This window comes from Anticarsia gemmatalis, chromosome 26, assembly GCF_050436995.1.
Source record: "Anticarsia gemmatalis isolate Benzon Research Colony breed Stoneville strain chromosome 26, ilAntGemm2 primary, whole genome shotgun sequence".
NCBI classification, from domain to species: domain Eukaryota; kingdom Metazoa; phylum Arthropoda; class Insecta; order Lepidoptera; family Erebidae; genus Anticarsia; species Anticarsia gemmatalis.
Genome location: NC_134770.1, coordinates 5,565,971 through 5,592,240, shown reverse-complemented (window position 1 = coordinate 5,592,240; position 26,270 = coordinate 5,565,971). Strand labels below are relative to the sequence as shown.

The window sequence follows — 26,270 nt, the reverse complement described above, 5'->3', positions numbered from 1 at the left end:
TTAATTAAGATCACGAAATTCAAAAAAACACAGCGAAATTGTGACATTGGTGATCACAGGACTTAAAAATGCGACCAAGGGTGTGGAATTTCAACTTTTTTGAAAAGTGTCTATTATTGCTGAACTAAGTGATATGGAATTTTTTTTTTATTTTTCCTATAGCCGGTATGACTTGGCCTTTCATCCTTTCTCGGAATATCGTTGAGTTTTGGGACACCCTGTATATGTATATTTTAATACATTTATTACAAAGATAAAAAGATTTATTTTATTTTCGACAAGTACAATCATTTGATCAATGACCTTTCCAAAAATCTTGATTCGGCAACAATTCGGTCACAAGCTCCCAAGCCAGATCGTTTATCTCAATGCCATAGATTTACCCTGAACACCTTTATAACCAATCCCTCTTACATACATACCCATACAATACGATCGTATTAAACGTGTGTTGTCATACTATGCGTAAAGGCCGCCGAGTCACATTTGCAAAGTCAACAACCTGACTGGACAAAAATATATGATCTTAATTTGTACGTGTATTTTAACGGTACATTTATCCTGCATCCTTTTAAAACATCTTAAGCATTTTTTGTGGAATTCACTATGTTTTATGTAGGTATATGTCACATACATATTAGGTCGGGGAAAAAGTCTTTTCGCATTATAGTATGTATGAACTTGTAATAAAATCTTTTCTATACACAAAAAAGCTCGATATTTGGGTACCTCACGAGCTCGCTAAAAGAAACCTAATGAACCGTGTACTCATTTGTGATTCTTGAAGCCAAAGGGATTTTATTACAAGTTCATACATACTATAATGCGAAAAGAGTATTTTCCCGACCTAATACATAAAATCACGTCTTTTTCCATGGGAGTAGACAGGGACTAAAGAACGACACTTGGTACGATCATTACAAACTTTCCCTTGCCTCATTTACATCCATACATCTTGTCATAAAATTATATTTTTCTCAAAAGATTGTAGTGAAAATACCAAGTTTATGGAGTCAACCTAATGTCATTATCGGTAGTTTACCAAAATATGATTTGATACTAGCAATTATCTGGCAGTAACTGTTAATGGCTTTTCTCGATTCGTTTACGCTTCCGAATAATTATGATAGGCATCATAAATTCCTTTATTAATATTCATACATAAATACATACATAGACTGTGATTTATGAGACGACCGATTATGGAAATAATTGTGAGTTACAATTCACCCAGTTTACAGGCATTTTTACCGAATTAGATGTTTTTTTTGTGTTCCATTCGAATAATTTTTCTGTAATATTAAAAATACGGCTTAACAATGCAACTCGGGCTTGTCTTAAAACTTATAAAATTAAGTTAACGTTACAGATTTCCAAAGAGATTCTATTATAAAATTTTGGTTAACCGAAATATACAGATGTATTAAATCGAAGTGCACTAAATTGGACGACAGGGAAGTCACCATTTATACCATCTTTTATCCAATAGTTTTATATTCTCTAAATTAGTCTAAATAATCATATAACAGTCCAAGATATTCCACAGGGCTCTTGAATAACGCGTTTGAAATGAGTCAACTAACAGAATTAAAAGGGAGAGTATATTTTTAACGTCTCACGTGGCCCCACGGTCTTGTAGAGGTGATCGCTATGGTGTACTGGCAGGAATTTTAATAGATTATAGTATAAATATGGGTTAAAATAGCTTTTATAGAGAAGGTGAAGGTGAAATAGAGTATTTTATCCGAAACTAGCCTTTTACTGCAGATTCGCTTGAGCCAGATTTGATAGCCTTTGATTTTTTCAACTAAGTACTTATGTGTGGTAAGTACGAAATTAAATCGATTCCTTAGATTTTTCCTGCGTTGACAACATTATCAACATACATACGTACAATTCTGTCTTGTTACACCAAAATATAGAAATGTTTTTGTGCCTAAACAAAGCATTAAATTACATTTAGTCAATCAACAACAAATATTTTGATATAATCATTTAGGTCCGTATTTGCCGAAAGTAATTTTAGCAGTTGTTCCTTTATCTAGAACATAGGTTATCTGACACTAATTTCTAAACTGCCCCTAAATAGGGAAAATATAGCAGAACACTATTTATTATATACTCCTTGAATCTCAATTACCCGAATCGGATTGAACTGAGAGATAAATAGAACCGGTTATAATTCTCATTACATCACAACAACTATAAATAACTAAATAAAAACACATAACTCGTCTCAATAACCTAAAACACTTGTAAGTTCTAACATTTGACCTTAATTGCTTTGTATCTACATTACCTAGTAACCTTCTACGCCAATTGATAAAGCAATTATATTCTTCTCAGTTCAACAACTCCGAGGCTGATCAAATGGACCAAATATAGGTTGCCTAACTTTGTTCCTAACAAAGATTTTATTTTTTTTAAATAGTCTGATCCCTATGCCCAATGCCGGGCCAAAATCTCTTTCTTTGGACCTTTCCCGTTTTCGCTACCATCTCGTGGCAGTCAAAGAGACAATATTATTCTATGTAGATTTGATCATTTACCCCCGGTTTCTGAAGTACATTTAGCTGTAGGTAGTTTATCTATTCAATAGTGTCAAAACTCATGTAAAAAAAAAACGCTGTTGAATAGATAAACTACCGTTAAATGTACTCAGAAACCGAGGGTTAATGATGCTCATAGGACAGTGGATAAGGGTAGCAGCAGCTGTTTCTACTATAGGGATCATGAGTACGATTCCCACAGACAATTAATATTTCTGTGTCATCTCGGTTTTTCCTTTCTGTCCGTTGTTTGTTCATTTGTTATAAACTTTTGTTACACGAGATTAATACCTCTTACGGGAGTTTTAAAAGAGAAGTCCATCAAACTCGTAATTAACTATCCAGAAGCAGAACAAATCAATTTAAGTATATCTACCCACAGGTACAATTAGTAGGTACTATTATCTCAATATCTACTCATTTATTAACTTGGTACTTGGTACATAATGATTACACCCACATTTAACTCCAAACCGGAATGGCCGTTAATAAGTAAACTCTAACATACTTCATGTATACGTATAAATAAATACTTACTATATATATTATTACGTATCTTAGCCACGGTACCATTTTTGGGTCTGTATCGGTTACTTTATAACAAGGAATTTTGACAGTTGTAAAACTAGCCCTTATGGTTCATTAAAAATAAGGTGTCCTCCGCGTCCTAAACATTATATACGGTTTTCAGTTTTCTTCCTATCTCTTAAGGTTAACCCGGTGTAACCCGGCCGAAACCGGGTCGGATAATATAACAACTTTAATAATAAGATGAGAACACGTAATCATTAGTTTTCCGTTTGAAAAACTAGATGTCGTCATATTGACTCAAGGCCGGAAATTTGGCCTTTTTGCGGTCAGTAGCATTGTAACGTCATAGGTTATTTAAAATCAATCAATAGGTAACTACATTGCGTAGGCGCCCCCTAATTTTTCTCTAAAGTCTTTTGAAATGATTAGTCTTCAATGATTCAATGGACCTGCCTCATCACATAGCTTTCTGTTAAAACTGCATTTTTTCTGTATCATTTTTATAAGTTCTTTAGTCGATCTTCAGTTGAAAATTATGGTCTAAACTTTCTTTGGTGAGATTCTGTTCATTTCACTATTTTCGAACTAATTTTCAAAATTGATCTAGATTAACGGTACCCAAGAAATTAGTTAATCTTTTACCTATAAAAGTTGAAAATAAACAGCGTCAAAAGAGCCAAAGTCAAAAAATTGCTTTAGCTTGCAATCAAGTTATGCATGACCACGTAAATGTTAGACTATTGTTTAATTAGTTTCGCGATACAAAGGTTTATTGCTGGCCTTGTGCCCGCTATAACACTAGCCGATAGAGACAATCTTCCTTTCAATGCTGTGCCAAAATCTTACCACAATACGAACTGTTTTATACGAGGATAATAAATTTGGTATTTTATTTATATTTTTTTAACGGAATTTTTGTTTAGTTGATCGCGGGGGAAACCCCCGTTACAGACAAAACAAGTATTTTATGTTTTCTTGAAGTCTATGTCGGAATACAAAATGCTCCACTCATATTTAAATTAGAGGAAACAATCCATTCCTTATTCCAAGAGAAGACTCTTGCAAAGCAGAAGGCAAGTAACATAAAAAAAAACTTCAAATTATTGATGCTGTTTTGTTAGTGTCAAACTCTAACTAGTATAAGAGGATCCCTAGGTCATTACTTCGTTAGTAACACGACCGATGTATGGATGTGAATGAGGCAGGGAAGTATGTAAGTATTGTACCGTTCTTTGGTCTCTGCCTATGGGAGAAAAGGCATCATATTTACCTATATGTATATAGTACCACCGAATTACATGAATGAACATCGAACGCTAGTATCTTTTATGTAAATTCAAGGTTGTTGAAGGTGAATTGATACTACACTAGAGTTCACACAATAAAAGAACTACATGTAAGTCACTAAATATTCCCACGATAAACCAGTTTCGATTACAACAGTTGCCAAAATAAAATTGTGTTTAAAAGTTGTGTAATAAAATCTGTACTCTTTAGTTTTTGTATCAAAGGACCCCACCGGCCCTTCCTCGCTACTTATTACTTACCACCGAGATAAATAATAGGTCGGTACCTACGTATAAATATAACTTATTCGGTTATTTTCAAGTGTAATTTCCTGCCATAATCGGAACCTTGTACGTCAAGGCAAATGGCTCGTAATACCATTTTGGTAGTACAATGAGATTTTGGTTTAAAATAGTAATTATAAAGTTTACTGTGTCCTCAAAATGACGAGATTTTAGATATAAATGTGTTTTTATTAGACGCGATGCACGAATTACAGGCATTTTAAAGCTCCTGTATTGAATATGAGTAATTTAAATGCATTGATAGTACAAGGACCTTATCTATTAAGGGATTTTAAAGCTACCTATTTAATGTTTGCAGTGAAATTGACATGGGCTTCTTTGGCTCTATTGTTGATAGTACATTTTTCATCAAATTATATACCTAGTTATTTTATTTAACACGCTTTTATTATTAACTAAATAGTAAATAGGTACAAAGTGAATACTGTGTGTTAGTAGTTTTACTTCAAAACTGTCGCTGACGACATATAGTAAATTTCCTAAAACAATTAACTACAATTAGGTAGGTACAACAATTTTGTAATAGCTACTTGTTAAGTGCCTAAAATAGGTTTTCAATTACTTCAACTACAATGTTCATTGTAAATTATACCTTGGCCTTCCACGCAACACATAAATGAGACTTAGAACCTAATAAATTCCAAATAGGCAGGAAAATAGTATTTTACTTATTGGAGCGTTTGTGGTTAAAGGTAGCAGGTTCGATTCCTGCAGGAAATTTTTAAAAAAGTATATAGATGTGTTTTGTAAATAAGTATTTTTTCGAGTGTAGGTGTGTTTTGTATTCATTGTTTGTATAATTGTAAAATCTATTGAGAAGGTTGTATATTATTATTTAAAATACACAATGAGGTATGAATACTACTTGAGATAATTATATGTTCGTTTGTCTATCACTGTGGTAATGTTAAATTTGAATAAATGTAAAGCACAGTTCAATGAGAATTCTTAATCAACTAGAGATCCTTTTATGGGATATAATATGTGAGCCTCGTAGAATGTGTAACACCGGCTCGACCCGGCTTGTGCAAAGCTGTTAGAACAAAAGTTAACAGTGTTACAAGACTTTATATTGTCTTTAACAAAATATATTTATGTGACATAAAACATTCCCCATGTTTATATAAATCACAACATTTTGGTGCTATAACAACATAAATGAAACGTCTAAAAACGAGCAGAAAATCAATGCCCCTCATTTAGCGGCATTACGTCATTCTATGCGCTGGCAATAATCTTCCAAGCAATACGACCAAGTTGCATAGGTCACGACTTCACTGTGTGCTCCGAATAACCGAAAGCTCTTTCGTTCGGCCGGTTGTCTTTCTGTCAGTTTCCGTGAGACAATTTTGGGTACGGTTGTTCTCTGATTTCTAATTCAATTTCTATGTGATTTTACTAGTTTAATAAATAAGGAGACGTGTTTTTTGTGTAGCTAATTATGTTATTGTGCTGTGTGCTAAAGTTTTATTGATAAAATGTAAGCTTTGATAGTGTGTTTTGGTGATATCGGATAAAATCTTGGAACATTCTTTGGCGGATTCCTATGAGTTTTCAGTGAACTCCGACTTCCTCTGATGACCTCATCTATTTTTATCAATTTGTTTTGCTATGTTAAAGTCAGAAGATTCTAAATAATACTTAACGGATATTATATTTATGAGTTCTATCTGTTTAAAATAAGTTTGAAAGTGCACCAGTGACCTACTTTAATTTCTGCGTGTGATCTAGCCTGTTAAAATTACTACCCGGTTTGCCTAAATTATATTCAAACTGCATGGGCACTACTTCGACACAAGTAAAGAATAAACCTCAGAAAATTATGAATAATACAATAAAAATATTTTATTGAATTTATTAATTTAAAAACTATTTTCCCTGATATTTTCTAGCATAACATTTGTATTATATTTTTTTATGCAAAACTTAACTGTAATGTGCATTTGCAAGAAACAGATAATACCTCTCTTTTCAACAACATTAAGATAACAGTGTACATTCTTAGTTCATTCATTTAGATAAAAAAATTTAAATTAAGCTATAAGACAAGAACAAATTAAGTAATAGGAATAGTTTTGCTTAAGTAAATAACCCATAAAATAATGAAAATGTATTAATTATTAATGATATACTATTGAAATAAGTCATATAAACTGTGACTATACTTAGTAAGCAAACTAAATACACATTTTGTTGTCTATTAGCCATTCATCATACAAATTCTTGAACTATGGTGAGAAAAAAATTACCCATGTCGATTAATTAGCACAACTATGTGTAGTTCAGATGACATCACTATAGAATAGTTGGGGCCTCCATGCAGTTTCCTATTTAGTATTGTGTTCACACTAGGATGAATGGCTGTGTCCAGTGCCAGTTTTTTTTTTTAAGTGAAAAATGTGCGGTGATATTTTTTAATTTTTTTTTAGTTCCCAATTAAATTATGTAGTTTTTAAATAATATATAAGTAGGTCAGTTTAGTTAAAATTGTATAGAATTGGTTAAACAGGAAGTAATCAATGTTTATGTTTGAATTACCAAGTTTCAAGGATGTTTATAGAATTGAACATGTTTTCATTTTCAGTCATAATACTTGTATTGTTCTAAAAGATTATCAGTTAGGTACTTCACAGGAAAATAATTTTTATTTCAATGTCGTGTTTATATTTAAATACAAAGTCATAGAATTTTAGTACTCCACCAATGTTACATAGTAAACACAGCACAATAATAATAATAGCTACATGAAAATAAAACATTTAGATAACTTTTATAAACATTATCAACACAATAATGTTTAGAAGAAGTTGTCTAAATATAAATGCTATGTCTTCCGCAGTCAACCCCAAAATGTCTTAGTAAAGTGATCAAAAACAAAAGATAGTGAGTAGTTTGTGAGTGAGTGAGTCGCCATTATGGCGGGTCAAAATGGCGGCTTTGGTTTCGGCGCCATGCTGCAGGGGGCAGGGAGGCAGCTCATCAACCAAGGAGGGCAGGCTTTAGTGCAATATGGAGCACAGGCGATAGGCAACATCATCAATGAAGTATTCCAGAAAAAGGAGGTGGAACAGAAGCGGTTTCTGCCCAGCATTAAGAATTACAAAGTGGTAGGTATTTGTGTTATTAGCTGTGTATTTAACTACCTAGTTGATAGACTTGGTTCATCAATAAACTGCAGGTTTAAGTTAGAAATCTTGAGAAAGATAGTATTTAAGTCTGTCATTAATTTACACCTGATTATGAGATTTTTGATCACTAACACAAGTGTGTGTGTGTCTATGGTGTCATAATTATATGACACCATAGATCATAAGATCACAGGAATTTAACAAGTAGTAGGGTCTATCAACTTTATAGGATTTGGCTCAACACAGTTGAATCCATAGCCAATAATGAGGTTTATTTAACAAGTCTCCAACTGACTTAAGTTACATAACATATCAAATTATATTTAAAAAAACCAGCAGAACAGGTTTTTAAAACTAATCAATGCATATAGTATTCTGTAGAGTTATTTAAATATAGCTTAGTATTATTTAAGATAAGGTCAAGATTTAGACCAATTTGTAGACAACTTTTTTTAATAATACACTTAAGCCAATAAGTTTCGAACATTTTCTTTAAAAAACTGATTGTTGTTTATACCAAACGCTACGGGAGTTAACAGAATTTGGCAGTTACCAATCCTAAATTCTGTTAACTCCCGGCAACTTACGGCATATTACTGTTAGGTAACATTAATGTGCCGTAAATATTTCGTAAAATCGCTAAAATTACCAAGAAATTTTGCAATTATCGCGTACTAACAAATGACGTGTTCAACGATCTTCGATTAAAACGTTCCTAAATTAATAAACAATGTCTCACAGTGTGGGATTAACGAATAAATCGTGTTTCTAACCACCCCCGCAGTGTATTGACTCCACATGAATAAGCACTAATGCATTACGGCTAAGTTCTTGTACGTTGGTCATTGCCCGCGAATTCGGTCGCTTGTTTACGTTTCCCCTGCTGTGAGTAATGTAAGGATATCGTGACCTTTCCCTTGAGTTTATAGTAAATCAGATAACGTTATAATAGCGGCAAAAAGTATAACCATTCATTTTTAAGGCGGATTCGTACCTTTTTTTCTTACGTCTGCGCGCCAATTTTTTTTCAATGTTGACAAATGTCGTTCTTATTATATGTTGATATCTAATTGCTGTCAATGAACTGTAGTACAGTTCTATTGAGAAGATGGATTAAAGATTTTAGTTAGACTGATGATTTACAAATAGACTTGATAACTATGGACGGTCCTTTGTAGGGTTTTGAATTTGGAGTGCTTGGAACTTGACCCAGATGTCTTTTGAAACTGTTAAACTCAAGAGTTTCCAGGGAGTTTAAAACCTTTCCTTTGTTCCAATAGCGTAACTAAGTAAATTAAAATAAGAGTAAAATACCATTTTTCCCAAAACAAAAGCGACGAGCGAGGCAAAACCATACCTTCAAGTATTTTTGTGTAATGTACTTGACAAGGCCATACGGTCTGACTTAAACTCTCAAGCCTATAATCTACCAACATAAATGACAAATTAGCTATGACTAACGTCTGAATGAATAACACAAAACTGTAGTGCCAGCGTTTCCTAATGTAACGCATTGTTTGATTTATGAATACGATATTTTGACACGGAGAATTTTTCTTGATACGTTTTATCGAACAAATTATACGGTTTTTCGCGGTCAAACCATAAACAGTGACCAGAGCATGTATTAACTGATTTTACTACTGCTATAAAAATGTAAAAAAATATCTGTGATCTATGAAATATTAACGCTGTTCTTCACTAGAGTAAAAGAGTAAGCTATTAAAATTTGACGAACAATTCAGACTATACATGATAAAAAAAGTAAATATTATAGACCCCTCCCTGTATAATATAGGTACCTAACTTTAATTTTTTTTTTAAGCAATGCCGTTGCCTGTACCTATTATTCTTGATCTCTAGATTGCATCAATACTTCACCGAAATTAATTAACATAGTACGGCCAAATTAGACCTAAAAATAAGGTAAAAATTAAATAAGTTCACAACATGCTGAATTTTGGTACACTTGTTTGTACAGCCCTAGTCTTTAATACGACTGTTACTAGGCAAAGATGTGTACAAGTAGAAAAACAATTCTATGGACTAGAATCATTATATTTGAGCGTGGGAAGACCAAGGGCCAACGTCAGACGTTTAAAGATGTACTGTTTTGTATTTATCATTGTTTATCTTGTAACAGAGTGCGTGCCAACAGTCCTATGGTGGAACACGAAATGATTCGTTTCCGCGGCTTTTGATGGATGGTACTCAACTGTCACGTATGGTCGTTGGCTAAATAAATGATAATATACTCGAGCTGCTTTGATTTTATAGTATTTGTTGTCAACTTTTCTCTACTTGTCAAATGTTATTAAATGTTTATATATGCGTTAATGTTGTATACTATTTTGCTTACTGCTTTTCTCTAAATAAATGATGTGTAATGAAATTTTGAGTTCAAAATTATACTAAGAATTAGGTACTTTAATATGTTTGTAATTTTAGTCATATCGTTTGTTGTTGTACAAACTGTTTGGTAGTGACTGAAAAGGCTGCGGTTTACCTATTAAATAAAATATTATGTCATTGCAATAAATATTTTATATGCACTATAGTTTTGACGTTGACTAAGATCATCGTATACATATTTAATAGTTGCTATTTACAAGAATAATAATAAAAATTATTCATGCTTGCAATATCCGTAAATAGTGCTAATTGGATTTACCATTTATGTGTAAAACAACTTAGCATTGTAAAGATATGTATAGGTAGTGGAGTATACGTTACAAGTAAATACTTTAAGCCAACTCTGGTTTTGGTCGTCGTAACTAGTGAGCTCTGGACCTCTGAGAGCTCTAGGACGTCGTCCACTACTAGGTACCTGCTTGTTTCGGCCCCTGGTACCAGCATCAAACAGAAAAAAACCTAATTTCCTTGTAAATCACTTACATTCTTTCCCCGTGATTGTTATCTAATGACTGCACGTTTTTTTACGCATAATGTGGAGGAGAAGAGACCCTTGCCCAGCAGTGGAATAGTAATGGGTTAAAAATATATCAAGTCCATATACTGCTCCTTAAATTTTGATAACCAAGCATCACCAGAAGTTACTCCCGTTGCGTAAATATACAGCCAAATTCTTAAAGGAAACTTCCAATAATAGTTAACTAGCGTTTTTACCGGTCGTTTGGCGACAGCTATATTGGGGAGCGCCGGTCGTCAATGAGTGACTCAGCAAGGGAGCGCAATGCCAAAAATGGATCGTCGTTTTCTACTTAAAAATTAGCTGTCACGAATACTAATACTATAACTGTTGTATTAGTAGCTTAAACGTTGCACAATTTGGTGAAATGGATAATGAATAGTGAGTTCTATATCCACGCAGAATAAATATTTGGGTAACCCACAAATAGTTTGTTTGGGTCTGTCCGTTGTTTGTATGTTTGTAAATGGGAGACAAGATTAGTTTTAGTGCGTCTGTGACCAAGAAAGAAGTATTATAATGCACTGTTAAAATGTCCATTCAAGTCTATTGAGAGCATAAAACTTTAAGAGTCAACTAGTTAATTCCTTCGTGACCTTTGTTAGACATGCAATTGTCCAATTTAGAGCGGCTTATCTTTTAACGCATCGTCTGACGTCTTGTTGAAAGAAGTCGTTTTCAGTTTCAGGATAATATGGTTATTTCTTTACGCATTATGTCAGAAAAGCAGACTAAAAATTAAAAGAAATTGTAACACAAGATAATCGTTTTAACCTTTGTAAAATATATTTTAATTACTATAAAAATTCGCCGACATTGATAACCAAAGTCTCTGCTCTTCTGTTTCCTATTGTAAAGAACCCTCTTCCGGGCTGAGTACTTGCAGATCTATTTTTATGCCCCCTACACACCTAGTACTTACCAAGTTCCTAACGATTTAGAGTCCTGTCTTAGGTTAACAGAGGATTGTCACGAACAGTGTGTATCTGTAGTGCAGTTTGAGATAGCAGTCGTTATATTGTGCAGTGCACTAGATGGTTCAAAAGTATATAGTATATTTAGATGTGGGACGTAAAAAATTAAAAAAGAAAATTCACAAATAATTGATTCTTAGTTTGCATTTGCTACAATTTTTTTACTAGTTATACAGTCGTAAAAATAGAAAATAGCGTGCACGAGTTAAACTTTCGTTTTGACATCAACACACATACGTCTATGTATATGTCTTGGGCTATTATATCTGCTGTCTGCGGTTGAATAGTCAAATAGCTTAGTTATTGTATATATAGTGTTCACAGTTAAAATGTGTTGCAGAACACCTTAAAGTCATAACACAATACGAAGACTATCATGCCAAATTATAGTTTATTGCCCCTAGCGCAGAAATAAATATTGATGAGCTGCCAAACTTTTATAAACAATACCGGTACATTTTGAATGTCAATGCGTGTTATGATATTTAGCTAACCGCTAGAGCTCTTACTGGTATTTTCAATAACTTCATTCCATTATTATCATTAGATTCCCTACGAAGCAGAGGTTACCAGAAAAAGAAAATTACGAAACGCATGTGCATATAAAAATTCGTACCTTCAGTATATGGCTCACTACATATTTTGCTCTATACCTTAACTTTCCTTTACACAAATTCTGTAGGAGTCACCCGGTCAAAGTTTTAGCAATATATCCTCATACCAAAGGAAACGCTGTCGCTGTCTCCACCAGACATATTGTTTACCTTCCAGAAATAATTTGAACACTACTTTTAAACCTAGGCATTCTTTCTATTTACATAAATAACTATCGAAATTCCTAAACATATACCGTGACTTAGGTACCATTTAATGCTTACAATTGGCCAACGGCCTAATATATTCGCACCGTGACCACATTAGTCAGAATCAAACTGCAATGATGTCAACTGAACACGTAATTAGTACACAACGATAAGGTTGTATCTGACATTGAACTTGAAGTGCGATAACGATAAGCGTTATCATAATAATAACGTAATATTTATATTACAACTTTCCCCGCTTTTCCCGTGCGAATAAAATTTTTGATTGTTTTAGCAGAAACCGGGGGCTTAGCTTGTGCCACAGATTAAGTTGAGAAAGCGCTTAGACTGTAGTACAAAGCTCATAGACTGGTCATCGTATTGCAAATATTAGTTTTGAATTGACAAAATATTAAATTGATTTTGCCTAAATTAATTATTGCACTAATGCTGCCTCTGTCTGCTGGATCCAGGATAAATTAAATAATTTGCTTATTATCACGTTTTTATGGTTAAACAATTCAGTCTTTTGTTATTTTAACAGTCTAGTTGTAAAAGAACTTATTAAGTATGATTATACAAGTTTCCACCTTTTATTTGCAACTGTGTACCACCTTTGCGGTCCGATAGTTACTAGCAAGTCATGCATGAATCAGTTTCTTAGAACAATCGATTGCAAATGAATGAACTCTGCAACGTGAAGATACCTAGTATTTAGTATAAACAGGTTTGTTTTATAATTACAAAATGTACACGCATAGTACAAATTGTAATTTGAATTAATACGGTCGTAGGTACCTTATAGTTCTCGAGATCTCATTTTTAGAACCGACTCTCGTTCTAGGATTATAGTTTGCGACGTGTGGACTTTTACAAGCACATAAAATACGACTGGTTCTGAAACTCGAATTCGTAGATCTCACCCAAAATGAAGAAATTTAGAACACGGATTAACTATTTTCTATTACTATTAAAAACAGAAGTTTTTAATAGTAATAGAAAATAGTTCTAGATAGATCTACTAAATAGATCTACCTATCTTTTCTCTAATGTCATACATTGCCTTGGGATATTTAGGTTTTTACGACTTGCATACTCGTCTTATTGCTATGCATTATTATCTTTCTGTCATATCTTGTGAGGACACCGACAATTAGTACGAAATAAAACAATAACAGTGGTTACATTCATTAATACTAGTACACGTTAGTAATAAAATGGTTTTTGTTACGCAACTTTGTGTTAAATTCAAAGAAATCCATTAAAACACTTTGTGTACGTAAAATGACAACTACTCAATATTTTACAACCCAATAACTCATTAACCAGTTCTAGATTAGTCTTACCCTCTTAATTATAAGCACACTATAGACCTATTTTAGTTAAAAAACTACTAAAATATGTTTTCGCTTTTTCATTTCGCTAAGGAGTGAAAGAAACAAAACACTTTATAAGCCTTTCATAACTTCATATATTTTTATGAATAAGAGGGTTAGACTTCGGTTACTTTTATAAACCCACTATAGTAACAGAAATGCAGGTTATATTATTGGTTCTGCACTGTTACCACCTAACATACCCAATTATACCTGTCCTATACTCACAAAGGGTCCTATATTCGTCGTAAGGGGTCATTGGTTTAACTCTACTCCATCTGCGAATGTCAGGCCTAAAAATAACCCTTATAATTAGTCATTCAATCAATAATAGACTCGATTAGCATTAACCGCGCCTATAGCACACATACATCAATCATTCGCTCATCCGCAACTGAATACCAAACGTCCGTTTCGTAGGAGATATTTGGGTCACAAACATGAGCGGTTTAATTACACGTGCTAAAACTAGTTTAAAATATTTATTACAGTTTTCACGACTTGAGTGGCGCCGTTGGGGTAAACTTGTAGAATTTGTAGAGTTTGACAAAATAAGAACTTCTTATTCAGTATGGGGATCAATGACTGACAGGGAGGGGTCTGTTTGCTACCTTCTAGTCCTGTGAGTCATTCCCCGACAGTCTCCTGTTGAAAACGAGTATTTATGAAGGAATATACTTAGACCTACTTAAAAGAGTCACGAATAAAGACAAGCCATGATTTATCTCCATAGAAGGTCGAGGTCTGAGAAGAGTTAGATTTTGACTAGTCTTGTGACAATACAAGAAAGCAGGAAGAATTCAATATAAGACTACACAAATATACTCAAGAATTAAGATAATGTTTATACGGAACGACAGATGTCTAGAAAACTAACTGTAGAGCGTAAAATTGTCTCTTCAAAATACACAGAACTATTTCATAATACCCACAAACCAAAATACTCTAACCAACGTGCACTCAAAATGAATGAAAATAACAAAAAATCGCTGCATATTTACGATAAAAAACTATCTAATTACTCCATTGATCATCGCCGTCGACTTATAAAAGTTAACAAATAGTGTACAGATGATAAAACTACAGGAATATATGAGGATTATCTTCGCGTATGTAAATATGAACGTGTGTGATGTCTGCGCAAGAGTTGGCAGCCTACCAAGAAGTTCACCGTAGACGTCGACTATAAATTTATGTAGCATACTAGCATTCGATTCCAGTTACTATGACGCTAAGATTTCGATTGTTATTGTAGTTTTGATTCTGGAAAACATGGGATAGATAAAATCTAAAATCTAATCTATTACCGTTCCACCGGTAAGCATGGTTCTCCCAGAACGGGAGGTTTGTTAGCCTTGAGTCTGCAATGGAGATGAAATACGGGTTGGAGGCATTTCCTTAATAACTTTTTAAACAACTCTCATTCGTGCTAGCTTTCCTCGTTCAGGTTTTCCTAAAAATAAATAACATGTCACGTGGGCCTTTAAATATAATATGGTGGGCCATTAAATAGGGTTTGTAATTCACTTGTTCATACTTATTTGATTCCGTTGAATGTATGTCATTGTATGTATAAAACAATGAAAACATATCAATGAATAGTATCAAGAGATCAATTTTGTCGATTATTCATCGCTGGTGTTATTGTCTGTACATGATCATTATTTTATATTGCCTAAATGGAATAGTCCAATTGAAACAGTGATACGTAGTGTGTATTTTGAGACTTAACCACTATTATTATGATAATATGAAACTAGCGAGTATAAGTTAAGCAAGACTTTAACGTATATCAAACATTTTGTGAAAATTACTGAAAACTCACGGATAGTCACTGAAAACAGTTCTTTTTGTTTTCTACAAATAGATTGATTTTCTTTATACTATTATTCTGAGAAGAAGAACTTGCATTTCACAACTCGATGGATTGATAAAATAGATTTCATAAAATACTTATTTAATCTTTTGTGTTTTCTAATATAAGTGAGAATTTCAAGAAATTGTTAAGAATTCAGTAATGTATTTTCGCGCCAAAATAAATATTTCAACGCACTACACCGGGCTCTCAATAATAATAGACTACGGCTGAACTCAAACAACGCTTAAATTAAAATGATACTCAAAATTTATATCGCTGCAATGCGAAGTAAGTGTTACTTAAAATTGAGTATTGTTTGAGTATTCCACCAGTAACGCGTTAAATGATGTTCTGTTCTTAGATTACACTCAATTTAAAAATAAGACAACATGTTTCGGTTTACAATTTACGATGAACTATCCTATCGAATCTTAATATAACCACTGCACAAAGGTACACAATTCCAGGTAAATGTTTTACTCGTGCAGAATTCTCTGAAAATCGATGCGAAAACCAACCATAGGAAATTTCCCCTCGGGAAATATTCAGAGAATCACGGGGAAAGTAAAAATCGCTATTCAGAATTGAAGTGTATTATTACCAGGACACAAATTTCGAGGCTACAGTACTACAGTGCTACTGAACATTTCCAAAGAAAATCCCCGGAAGCGATTTCTATATCAGGATTCGCAATCACTCTGCTATTATGGCACACCGAATCCCGCAGTGCCGCGCGTGATTTTTATCAAGACTATCGTGATGCTCAGTACTGCACGACCACCACAGAGAACGGCGAATAAATGAGAGCCGCCGTGCGTGAATCTACAAAACACACCTACGCGCGTGAGTGCGCAAAAAACCCGCACGATGATGCAGATCTGCACTCCCGCAGGAACGCGCGTAGGTGCGTCGACACGCAATATGCAGCATGATGCGGGGCAGTGTGTTAATCGCCTTACGCACTACCTTTATCACTTCCAAAATTCTTTCTCTTTAACATTTTAAACGTCGACAATTTTCTGCAAACTCTATAAGGGAATACTATGCAGGCATATTTATCACAGAGCAATCACAATTAATACTATTTTTACCAGGCAGCTAGGTTAGAAGAACGGCACGTTTTAAAAACAAGCGTACAGAAAGCTTAAGGTTAGGCAGGCGACAACTAGACTAGATAAACAATACTTTACGAAAGCACTATAAATCTTAAAAAGAAATATACGCGCGACGGCGAACAAAATATAATTTATTTTAGTAGGTAGGTACAATAACCACCTCTCCTTCCGAAAACAGGCAGACAGTCTGAAAGTAAGTTGTCTGGCGACAGTGCTTAAAGTGTCTGTTTCCGCGCCAACAAAGAAAACTGCCATAAAACAGTATTGTAAGCCACAGATACATAAGGGCTGCTGGGGAGCGCCCCTAGTCTAGACGTTTGACCTTACTCGCCCCACGTATCGATCACACTAATTTATTTAATGGTGTTTTTGAATAACAATGTTTGAATAACAGATAGTTAGCATACCGTGGGGACATTTTATTAGAAATAAGTGTCTATTTTACTTGAAATATTACGTACATTACGTAAAATATTTAACCCATTGCTGTCCCGTCGGGTATCCTCCAACAATGAGAATGCCGAATGGTCAGAACTAAACATAGCCAACTGAAAACTTCACAAATAAAACAACAGGTTCGATCTATCGACCACTTGTGTGAGATGAGCAACCTCAGATCAGACGGCGGTCGTCATAGTTTAGAATTAGTACCTTTAAAAAAATATTTTTTACCAAAACACGGGCCCATAACTTTCCTTAATACAATGGAAAACCGGCCATAAATTGAATAAATAAAGATGTAAGTAGAATTCGTGATTTGGAAACACTAAACTCGTACAATGTACTAAACTCAACATGTCCTTATTTAAAAAAAAATTACGAAACTTTTTAGCAGACAAAGCTTATTATAACATATCTGAGTTCTTAGCAGAAACGAAATTTGTTTAACGTCCTTAATTATTAAGCCTAACAACATTTTTATTACTGTTTTTGTTTTTGTTTCTAGATTTTTACTTATTGTTTTGAATTTCTGTAAATGTTTTATGTTTGTATAATTTTTGCATACCTCTAGGTTAAATATGGCTGAACAATGTTAAATTTAAGTACCTAACACCTGTAACATATTTTGTACCCATATTTGCAAAATAAAATATTATCTTATCTTATCTTATCTTATCTTATCTTATGTATAAACAAATAATAAATAACGTCCTACTTTAGTTCGGAGCAGTTATTTAAACTAATTATGCCTCCTAGTTCTGCAAAATTACGTGAATCGTGACGTGGGCTACTTTATTTTTAGCTTCGGTAACTAGTAAACATAATCACTAAGAATTCGCATTTTCTATTTCTTAAATGAAAATACACCAAACGTCATGAAAATATGACAGAGTGACGAAGCCTTCGATGACGTGTAAAATACTATCAACATTATCTACGACAAACGGTACAATCTTACTACACTAGATACTACAATGACAGCCGTGGTGACAACTATCATGTCATCTACACTCCGTATACACATTAAACTGATATCAGGTACACCTGCTGCTTTTATCAATGTCGATCGTTACTCAGTTTTAATGTCTTTAGGACGAATCAAAAATCTACAATTCTGCTGCTACTACTCTACTCACAATGACTAACCTATAGAAGAGTAAAAAACAAGCTATTGCTAAACTATCTGACATTTATCTAAAAGTGTTAAAACAAGTCATAAATTTGCCATTAATATTTCTTTTACATATAGCAGAATTAGGTCGTTATCATTGTGTATGCTTTAATTCGACCCCACTTTACGATTAAATACATATCACATTTGGGATATATGTAGTAAACGTTTTATCAAACAGATTTCGTTTATCAATTTACTCGATAACTTCAGTCGACTTATCCATGGAGCCTCTACTTGTCGCGCGTAAAGTTGAAAAGGTGTTTATTTAATTAATTACTGTATTGATTTAGTGAAAGTTAAAAACATTTTCTTTGAGTGATATCCAATAAATACAGTAATTAATTAAATTATTTTATTATTTATTTAAAAAATAAATAAATAATAAAATAATTTAATTAATTTAATTAAAAAAAATTATTTTATTATTTATTTAAAAAATAAATAAATAATAAAATAATTTAATTAATTACTGTATTGATTTAGTGAAAGTTAAAAACATTTTCTTTGAGTGAATCAAATTGTTGCAAAACCAAAATACACAGGTCACGTGCAAACTGTATGTATTATTGTTAGTGGACACGTGTTTTAACCGTTATTTTATCCTTATACACAATAAACTATAATAATATTATTTAAATTAACATAGCAATAGAAAAAAAATTGACTACTTACCTTCCTTGCTGAATCCTGTGCACTTTACGTAAACAATGCAATTTATCTATTCAACATATAAGCGCAAAACATCGTACATAACTAAGCCTTTGACACAGTCACGATAGCAGTTAAACCTTATTAACTTAAAAGCACTCTTTCCAAACCACGAACAAGGACGGTAATTATCTTTTTATGTCACCATAGATTCGATGCGCTGATAACATGTGGATGTCATACAACCACACCTGTATTGTGACGTGGTGTCCCACAGGGCTCACCATTGGGACCACTTTTTAATTAGTCAAGCTAACAAAATGTTGTATAGCTTTTGATGTAACATAATGTTTATATTATGTAGAACGGTTTACTTTTAAATAATATTTTATTGTGGGAAACACCAAGTCAACGTTACGACACTATCTGATACTACACACACGTATCTGATAAAATATCAAATACGTATCGATTTTAGTTAACAGCTGTATTACTGATACCATTTCCATTTATCGTTCAGAATTTAATTGATAGATTCATACTATGAGATCACATGATTGATTTAGAAAATACACTTTATAGATAAGCAACGAGATAAAAATGTACATTTTGTTTAAGAAGGTGTCATTTTAACCGACTGTTTAAATAAAAATGTTGTATAAACTTTTATCGCGTAGCTTCCCGTACACCATGGGTTAACAAATAATAGGTAGTCTATGAGTTTCCGTCACACACACATACGCGTGTGTCCTTATAGCTCTACATTTAACGCTGTAGTGTTATCAGTCGACAGCCAGCAGTCAATAATTTCAGTAATGCACGAGTGGACAATGAAAATAGTGTTATAACATTTTTCAGTTTTTAATTTTGTGCGTCTGTGAAGTGTTCATTTTGAGTTAAAATAGTTTCTAAATAGTATTAAAGTTATACGGTTGGTTTAATATATTTTACAGTTTTAATACAGTGTATTAATATAATGTTTTGTTGTTTGCAAACAAAGTTTTATAACAGTCAATAACAAAGTTCTGTTTAACGTTTTCGATCATTTTATATTAAAATAATACCATCCATTTCAAATAACTATATCACTATCTACTTTAAAAAAAATATCTTTCTTATATCCACGTGCGAATTTCTTATACCCAAGATGTTAAGCGTGCGCACAATTCTTGCAATGAAGTTTACCGGCACAATTTGTTTGCCATTTCTTTAACGCAATATCTTTCAAAATATTTTTGAATATTCACACACTTACCCACACATGTTCGTCTCGGTTTAAATATTCAAATCACCATACTGTAAAGTTTTAACCACATTCATAAGTGTTCAGTGTAATAGGCCGGTCATCAAAATCAATAACTATTTCTATCAAGGCCTCGCAACTTCTGATTTACAGATTTTTTTATTGATTGCTGAGACATTTCTGCTCCCTTAACTTGTTTATTAATGTCAATTGCTATTAACAATGGCATTTTATTGTTCTAATATAGATCATAATAGAACGCAGATTTCCTTTATGCGGCCAGTGTAATTTGCAATTATTGCAACTAGCAGTCCCTGTAATCACAACAATAAATATATTGTCCATGTTTTAAAATAGAAATTGCTTCATTATTTAACCACTTCACTGTTGTTTCATATGTTATTATAATTTTCCCTTTTACTTATTTTTCCGCTTCGATATTACATTGTTATTACGTCCTTATTATATTTGGTATCGGGAAAAATCAACCATCAACGGTTATCGACACATTTTGTTTGCACTAACAACAAAGCATTACGGAGCTAATTATCCTTTTACATTAATCATCCGACCTTGTAACAGAACAGAAACCTAGTTAATATATTGAACCAATTAAAATAAATCGTATCAGTAATCAGTTACTTCCGAAGTGGAAACACATGAGCAGTTGAACACACCAACATCATGATGGAGGAAGTCGTGGAACAGGCGTTCATGAAATTAAAGAAAGAAGACGTTGGTTATTTGAAGACTTATTACGCTACGGATGCTGTTGTAACAACAGCAGAAACGTGGAAAAAGAAAACTGTTTCAATCGTTTCTCCTAAGTCAGGGAGAATATTGAGACAAAAGAAATCAGAAAAAAGAGATTCAAAGATCGAGCAAAATGGCCGAGTCACCCGCGACAGCGGCTTCTTTTCGAGAATGTTTGAAGACTTCAAAAAGGCAAAAGTCTCGGATTTCACGTACCAGCAACCTAGAGTTCGTCAGAATAGCTCATACAGACCTTTCTGGGCTTCTAAAACACAGGATTCTATTGACAAATCGAAGGTGGAAGATCTCGAAACTCCTGTGGCTAAGGCTGAGTACGCTGACAGAGGAAATGTTGTAGCAAACAAGAACATGATATTTGTGAAAGAGGCTTTAGGATCGCCTAAAGTGACGTTGACGAATAAACCGATCAAGCAGTATACTCCGATGAAGAGGCTCTCAACTGTTGACTACCACAAAGAATACAGATTGAAGATGCCGCCGAGTTATAGTGGGAGTAAAATGCGTATGCCTACTGGTGAACAGCTATTTTGGGTTCGTTTTCTTATTCTTAAACCTTTTGAATACGATGCATTAGAAAAAAAAATAGTGTGATATAACTGACTGCTGGAAAAGTAACCCATAATCTTATTAATCACAATTTTATTTAAGTACGGGCATAATATATCTCAAGCGTTGACATCAAAACTAAATATTCAATAATGAAGACATTTTCTATCTCCTGATAGGTACTTAAATCAACCTAAATCTAGACTAAAATATTCTGCAAATGTGAAAATTGTAACTACTGTTTTCGTGAAAACTTAACCCGTATAATAACGCCATTTTGGCAGAAAATATAGGACAACAAACATAAATCACTTCTAGGAAGACATTTTTGCTAGGTATTGATTTTCTTCTTTGGCATGAACATATCACAACTAAGTTGTTAGTATGGGAGTATTGCCAAATAGGTCAAGCTATAGTGCTTAGAATGGTCGCTATTATTGTAAATAAAAATGTCGTTATTTTTATTCAAGCCATTTATTCTATTTTGGCTTCCTGTCTTGTCTAATGTCGACGGAACAAAAGCTACAAAACATATTTTTGGTGATAATAGTAGGATTTAGGCGAATTTAAAAATTCAGTAATTCAGTGCTAGATTGAATGCTACTCGTAGTTTCACCGCTTTTAAACTATCTAAAAGCTGACTAAAAATGCACGAAATTAATTTAAATATTTCTTGTTACACTTAGCGATGCTGGGCCAGAGATTGTGTTATGTTAATTTAGCTTCATATATTCCTTATTTCTATTTAACTACTAAGTGATCCACTGCGATGCGTTAGTCAAATATTTAACGCGAGCTAGACGGATTTCTAGCTTAAACAAATAACATATTTACATATCATTAGTAAGCCGTATTCCGAAATACGGAAATATTTATAGACGAGCGTTTCTTTATGTTCTGTCAATTATAACATTATTCTACTAGTTATAAGTTAAGGAACCTTTTACTCTCTCACTCCAATCTTTCATTAGTAGTAGGTATTTTAGCCCGTCGACTCCTGGTTGTGGTCATCAATTAATCTTTATATACATATATAATTCTTCTGTAAATGTGTATGTCACTGAACTTCTCTTAAACGACTGGACCAATCTTGATGAAATTTGTTGTGTGTGTTCAAATTTTGTCTGCTGGACAATGTTTTTTTAATATTTTTTTACAAATTAAAGACGTGTAGACAGGACAACGTCTGTCGGGTCCGCTAGTATATGTATAAAACTCTTCCGTGACTGACGACTGACTGATGGACATCGCACAATCGGAATTACTAAGCGCAGAAAGTAAAAATTTGGCATGAAGATTCCTTTATCAAGTGCAGAGGAGCAGTAAGAAAGAATTTTTGGGAACACCTCGTGCAAAGAGTGTGATTTTCCACGCGGGCAAAGCCGCGGGCAGAAAGATAGTTTCATATAATAAGTCTAATGTTTCGTTTTCTGTCCACAGCTAGGTGAGACCCGTCCATCTTCGTTTGGTCCAGCCTCGTACCAAGACTTCAAGGAGATCAGGTCTCGCTGCCTAGCTGAAGGCAGGCTGTTCGAGGACCCCGAGTTCCCGCCTGTGAACCGCAGTCTCTATTACAAGGAGAGTCTTGACAGGCCCATCACTTGGCTTAGGCCTGGGGTAAGTCATCCTGGATTTTTATTAAACAGATATCGCCATATTCATAAAAATATATAGTGTTATGAAAGGCTTATAAATAGTTTTGTTTCTTTCACTCCTTATCGAAATGAAAAAGAGAAAACATATTTAAGTAGTCTTTTTACTAAAATAGGGTTATAGTGTGTTTATGATTAAGACCCTTTAACTTTAGCGAGCCGCAATTTTTTGCGAAGTTTTGGATTTACGCAGATACATAGATTCTTATTCGTGTTCGAGTTAAATATCGCGCAATACTCAGCATCAAATTGAATGCTTTGTATCTATAAATAATTCTAATTGTACCATTGATAAAACTATTCAGATATGACTAAATCGTGTGTCGAAGTGGGTTAAAGCAAAAGAATGATGTTGAATCATATAAGTAAATATTCTGGCCAAAGTAGTGACTTACTATTTGCAGTATAATTTATCGTGTTTTATAGAGGAAAAATAGATGTTTACCGGTTATATTGTAGTAAATAGATTGCTTTAGCGATTAATTTTGTCCTGGATACGATAAAAATTTGCACCTACCCAGATTGTACACAAATTTTTACACGATCAGGAAAACCAACTCTTTTAGATTTCCTTGTTATATTATATTATTTTAATAATAATGAGTGATTCAAAATGGTATTGGGCCGTATCCGGTGAGACTGGAACCGACTCCAACATAGTTGGAAGAAAGGCTAGGCTGATGATGTTTATAACAATGAATATTGTATTGTTGTAGGAAATATGCGAGGACCCGCAGTTGTTCGTGGAGGGGTACAGTCGGTTCGACGTCCAGCAGGGAGAGCTCGGCGACTGCTGGCTGCTCGCCGCCGTCGCCAACCTCACGCTGCACAGAAAGTAAGTATATCTTCTTGATCAGATGCTGATCAGCACTTCATCATCCGTTAACCATTTTAATCTTGAAAAGAAGAAAAAAGTCTCCTATAATCTAAAGGCACGAAGATTGAGTTATCATGCGTTTGTGTTTTTACATACGCGATTTAGAAAACCTAGAACGGCCCAAAAACTCGCCTAGACGGATTCTGAATATTCTCAGAATACTTTAAACTGAAAAAGTCTAATTTTAGGTAGAAAAATGGTAACAGTTAACTAAAACTACTAGTTATGATACATCAAATATACTTAATTTTGTATAGAACAACCTAGTATAGCGTCACAAACTAGTATTCTATTTAGGATCAAACGAGTACCTCGTTCCTACTAGTGTACATTAATTATAAAAAGAGAAAGGTTTTTTTAACGCACTAACCACATGATAAAAAAGCTGACGGGTAAAACATCCGTTCTATATTATTATCACATCAATGTCCATGATCCATAATACGATTGGAACCATATTATCATGGTTTAACCACAACCGGCTAACAGATAGAAATGGTGCAAGGTTTTTACAAAAGCCTTTATATTCTCTGAGGCTCGTAAGAATTTTTACCCCCAAGCTTCAAGCTTCAAGCTCATGGGGCCCAAGCAACTGAAAATTGTTTCTCCCATACTTACCAAAATTCTGAATTCTCATTCAATATTATATTGAGTATTTCACAGTATTATACAATCCGCACTTTCCCAGCGCAGTGGACTTAAGGATAAGTCTTCCCTCATTACGGGAAAAGACCCGTGCCCAGCAGTGGGACATAAATGGATTAAATTTATATATTACACAGATTGTCTTCGTGGCGCGAAGATTCGATTCCCGTGCAACATATTTGTGTGATTCAAAACTGTTTGAACTTCCCAATTTGGCAAATATTGGATGATAATATTTGGCATTTCTGAGATGCGAGTTCTTTTTCACATACATATAGTCTACTACTACTAGAATACTTGTTTATTATATCATCATAATAAACAAGTTTTCTAGTCCACCCATGCAGATGACATAACAGGAAATACACTACATTCCATATATAAACTATGTTTATCATCATATTTACCTACTTACACACATATGCAGCTGCTATCGATGACCTATCATTTATTTACTTAAGCCATCCTCTACGTCTATAAAGTCAAACCCACCTATTGTGGACCCACCCAGGTCCACAATTGTTATTCAAATAAATATAAACTAGGATTCAGGAAAGGCATTTTATTTTAAATACTTTCGCAATCAAGCCCCTGCGGCGCTGTCACTGTCCGCCTGCTGATCATGATGTCTCGCGTTCGATGCCCGGGTTAGGCAAAGTACTAATCTTCTTTAATTTCTATTCTTTTGTGGTCTATTCTAATTTCTATTGGAATATTTCTCCAAAGTAACTCGGAGGTTACTAATGTACCTAGTATATGGCAATAGGATCGCCCCCTTTTACATGGGACTAACATAGTTATTGCCGAACTTGCACATGACCGTTATTAACTATATAACATTATGTATTGATATTATGTATGTAATACTTGCTGTCTCGCGCTACTTGGCTTGCGTCACATAAGAGAGAATGCGTCAATATTTCCCCCGTTTTAGTAACATTTTCTACTGGTACTCTGCTCCTATTGGTCGTAGCGTAAAGATATATAGCCTCGATAAATGGGCTCTCTAACACTGAAAGAATTTTTCAAATCGGACCAGTAGTTCCTGAGATTAGCGCGTTCAAACAAACAAATTCTTCAGCTTTATAATATTAGTATAGATGTGTGTGACCACACCCACACAGTGTCATTATGTCCTTTCATACACAGTTCAAGATAAACTCAGTTTAGTGTCTGATAACATACAGTCTGTCGAATTTCCCGGGATCTGGCTTATCATTGACCTTGGGTGGTGCAGTATTTAAATTGATAACACCAATCATTGCTCCTTATCCGTTGTCAAGGCTCTTTGATGAATAATTACTGGCTCGCCCCGGCCTCGCCTGGGTTAAACCAGGTTAATCATAAGAAATAATGCGCTATAACCTTACTTGAGAATTCTTTTATCTATTGGTGCAAACGGCATAAATATCCGT

The 26,270-nt window shown here is 33.9% G+C and overlaps 1 protein-coding gene across 9 annotated transcripts in view; it reads left to right on the top strand.

The window, feature by feature from the left end:
* The window catches only part of LOC142984305 (calpain-A-like), a 60,129-nt gene that overhangs the window by 15,536 nt on the left and 18,323 nt on the right, over positions 1 to 26,270 (top strand). For 3 of the 9 annotated variants that reach the window (XM_076131818.1, XM_076131815.1, XM_076131817.1), the window contains exons 1-4: positions 19,930 to 20,049; positions 20,944 to 21,666; positions 23,122 to 23,298; positions 24,050 to 24,168. In XM_076131818.1, the coding sequence (XP_075987933.1) occupies positions 21,046 to 21,666; positions 23,122 to 23,298; positions 24,050 to 24,168 (917 nt within the window). In that variant the 5' untranslated portion in view covers positions 19,930 to 20,049; positions 20,944 to 21,045. The other 6 variants (XM_076131824.1, XM_076131820.1, XM_076131819.1 and 3 more) reach the window with 4 other exon arrangements.